The sequence below is a fragment of the Monopterus albus genome, unplaced genomic scaffold (assembly GCF_001952655.1).
Source record: "Monopterus albus unplaced genomic scaffold, M_albus_1.0 scaffold35.1, whole genome shotgun sequence".
In the NCBI taxonomy this organism is placed as follows: Eukaryota; Metazoa; Chordata; class Actinopteri; order Synbranchiformes; family Synbranchidae; genus Monopterus; species Monopterus albus.
In genome coordinates this window covers 2,029,576-2,032,966 of record NW_018127915.1, presented here as the reverse complement: position 1 = coordinate 2,032,966, position 3,391 = coordinate 2,029,576, and the positions used below count along the sequence as shown (strand labels likewise).

The 3,391-nt window shown below is 40.7% G+C and overlaps 1 protein-coding gene across 1 annotated transcript in view; it reads right to left on the bottom strand.

Annotated features, from left to right (window-relative positions):
• The window catches only part of pold1 (polymerase (DNA directed), delta 1, catalytic subunit), a 16,394-nt gene that overhangs the window by 7,925 nt on the left and 5,078 nt on the right, over positions 1-3,391 (bottom strand). Inside the window, 8 exon segments of the mRNA XM_020597757.1 lie at positions 1-48; positions 151-317; positions 481-610; positions 740-854; positions 1,490-1,658; positions 1,825-1,950; positions 2,175-2,315; positions 2,505-2,618. Of these exon segments, the coding sequence (XP_020453413.1) occupies positions 1-48; positions 151-317; positions 481-610; positions 740-854; positions 1,490-1,658; positions 1,825-1,950; positions 2,175-2,315; positions 2,505-2,618 (1,010 nt within the window).

Sequence of the window (3,391 nt, the reverse complement as noted above, 5' to 3'; positions counted from 1 at the left end):
TCCAGTGATGATGTCTGGGTCAACTGTCCTCAAAAACACAGCCCAGCTCTGCTCATACAAACATAAAACGACACACAATGGTAAGACAGATGAGCAAAAAAACATCAAAATGTTGTGTTTTTCTGTGCCTTACACAGCCAGTGAGTATACCTCCAGTAGCTTTTTCTCCTGTGTGAAGCACAGTATCTGTGAGCCCACAATGCTGGCGCAGGACTGAAGGGTGAATACTGTGCGAATGAAGGGCTCTGTCTCACCCTGACGCTGCACCATAGACGCTATCTGAATCACAGGATCTTTGTCTGGTTCTGGGAAGATTCCTGGTGGAAAAAAAAAAAAGAGAGAGAGAGAGACAACACCTGAGTCAAACCATGAATTTACTTTTCATGAAGTTGTACTATGCCTTGTTTTTGTGTTTACATAATCTGGTGGTAGTTTGTTTGCTGTAGTGTATGCATACCAGAGAAAAACTAAATGACCAACCTTTTCTTCCTGCACATTCAATGTCAAAGCTGAGGACCCTGAGCGGTGCGATCCTCTGCCAGTCTCCCTCTGCTGGGTGACTTATCAAATCTGTCCACGCCACATCCACCTCATACTGACACAGGGACACCTGAAGGACAAACACAGGAGAACGTTCGTGAACACCATATGAGGGCAGGAATGTGAATCACTGACCACTGCTGTTCTACTGACAGGCCAGAGTGTGTCACACAACTAGTAAGATGTGAACTAGACCTACCTTGCCTGGGTACTGAGAATCTATGACCGCCATGCTCTTCTCTTCACGCACTCTGTACTTGCCTTTGGGGAGTTCAATCCAGCAGCATCCCACCACATCACTGTCCACCATAAACCTGACAACACAAGCTCACAGCCTCATTCAGGTGAAAAATACAGCTTTAGTATCATATTAATTATCAGCAGTTTTGTACAAAAGACATCAAAACTAACATCTTGAGCTACAATAAGTAGGTTTTCCTGGCACATTTCCAATGAGGACCCTGCGTATAAATGTAAGCAGACATTATAAAGTCTATAATAAACTAAGAACATAGAATATGGCTACAAAACTGAGGACTAAAAACACCACAATCAGTGCAAATACCATGTTTAAATATACTGAGGTACATAGTTTATATACTGTACCTGAAAAATATACAGTAAATGTGCACATGCACGTCCCCGTTTCTTTTTTTCCTTTCTACTTTTAAATCTACCACAGGTTGTACTGGCCTAGTTTCCTAGGCAGACATGCAGCCAGACACGAGACGTTGTCTACTAGCACTCTCCTGTGCACACATTATGAGCATTCAAGCAAGATGAATTTCTTTTTTCATGACTTCAGCACAATTCCATGACTTTTACTGCAAAGCCAAATTGATCATCACTTTATGAAACTGATGTATTTAGAAGAAATTAGTCACTTTAACACCGTCGTCTGTCCATCATGTAAACAAAATCTTTTACTATTTTTATACAGCACACACACCTGATTTCAAAATCTATATTGGCCTCGTAGGACTGGTAACTCTGGATGGGGTACGGTCCAAACTTAAAGCCCTGCTCCAGCAGTCTCTTTGCAGGGGCAATAAGACGAGGCATCGCCATGGTTATCCGCAAGAAATTCAGGCTGCGTTTCCCATGGTAACCATACATGCCTTTGGGAAAAGAAAACAGATGATGAAAGGAGAGAGCATTATTATCCGACATCTTTTTAACTAGAGCCAGTCATCTCAGTTTTACAGTTTTAAGATAATTTATTTACATACTTATCTCCACTTAACAACAATTTCTTATAATCATTTGCACAGCTCTTGTACTCACTCTCTTTTCGGGTGATGTCCACAGCCAACACAGTGACGGAGATGTTGTCCTTATTGGAGCGCATGTCCCTCAGGACAGCAGAGTTCAGCTCTCTTTGAAACTCACCAAGGTGATCAGATGTGAACCCTTTTCAGAGAAAGTACAAAGAGCAAAAATATTGTGGGATTAACAAGAATTAATTACACAAACTTTCCCCCCAGAAAGCTGAAATAATTCATAAGAGTGACAGCTCAGATGACAGATGTGTTCTACTAAGAGAAAGATTAAACAGAACCTGACTAACACTACTGTACTGAGCAAATGGGTGTTCACGTTCTCATTTACATACTGACAAAACAATAAGTGCTCACCACTTGGTGCAGGAACATAGAAATAAGGCGCAAAACCGTGGATGTGGCAACAAACACTGTTGCCACCGTCTGTCACACCAAACATCCGAATGACTGGCACTTTTCCTTGTACCTGTCCAGGCATGCCAGCCACTGCCTCTCCTGCATAACACAAAAGCAAAAAGCAACACTTTTACTTGGATCCAAACATCAAGGAAGCCAAGATTAATTTAAGAGAACTATTTTTTCCCCCCATTTAAATTGTACAAGACCAAAATCTTTGTGAAATATTTATAAAATAAAAAAATTATGTGAAACTACAACTGCTCTCTAGTCTTCTCTGATAATTACCTAAATAATAGTCAAGATCAATCTGCTGAAACACCAGTGTATCAGATGATGGGTCCAGTGAATGGGCAGGAGGCCGTCGCCATCGAGGGTTAAGGTCTGCTGAGAAGAGGTCACCTGGAACAAGAAGGATGTAAGATAGACGTAAAAGCAAAATTAAATATTTATTATGTAAATGGCCTTGTATAGCACTTTTCTACACAACCATGCACACTCAAAGTGCTTTACACTATTTCCCACTCTACCACTCACACAAAGAAAACGCTCACAAGTCAGTGTCATCACTGGGAACAAGTAACTCCGTGTCTTGCTCATGGACACTTCGATATGTTGACTGGAGAAGCCGAGGATCAAATTGCTGATCCTACGGTTGGGGAACGACCCTCTCTACCTCCTGAGCCACGGCCACCCCTATGTCAATGGGTACAGCTAAGAACTAAAATAATAATAGAATTTTCAGAAGCTGAACAAACACAGTAAGATGATGGTCATCTACCATATTGATTAGTTACAGCTACCAGCCCTACAGTTTGGTTTCCACACACTGACTTTATTTGGGCAGGCTGCTCAGATATCTTGATTTGATTTATTCTTTCAAGCATGTAAAGACAGTTGATATGACACACATAATTTTACACATATCCAACAATACTAATCCATTATCAATTTGGTTATACCTAGTACATGCTTGAATGGAGTAGGAAGAAGTCTGACTTATCCAGTCCTACCCCATGACATCATCTTACCATCATTGGTTTGCAAGCAGTAAATGATTCACTTCTACGCACACACATATTATACTAAAAAAAGAATATAACAGTGTTAACATTCTTACATCACACAAGTAATATACTAAAGAATGGTTACAAAATGTACACCACACCCACAAT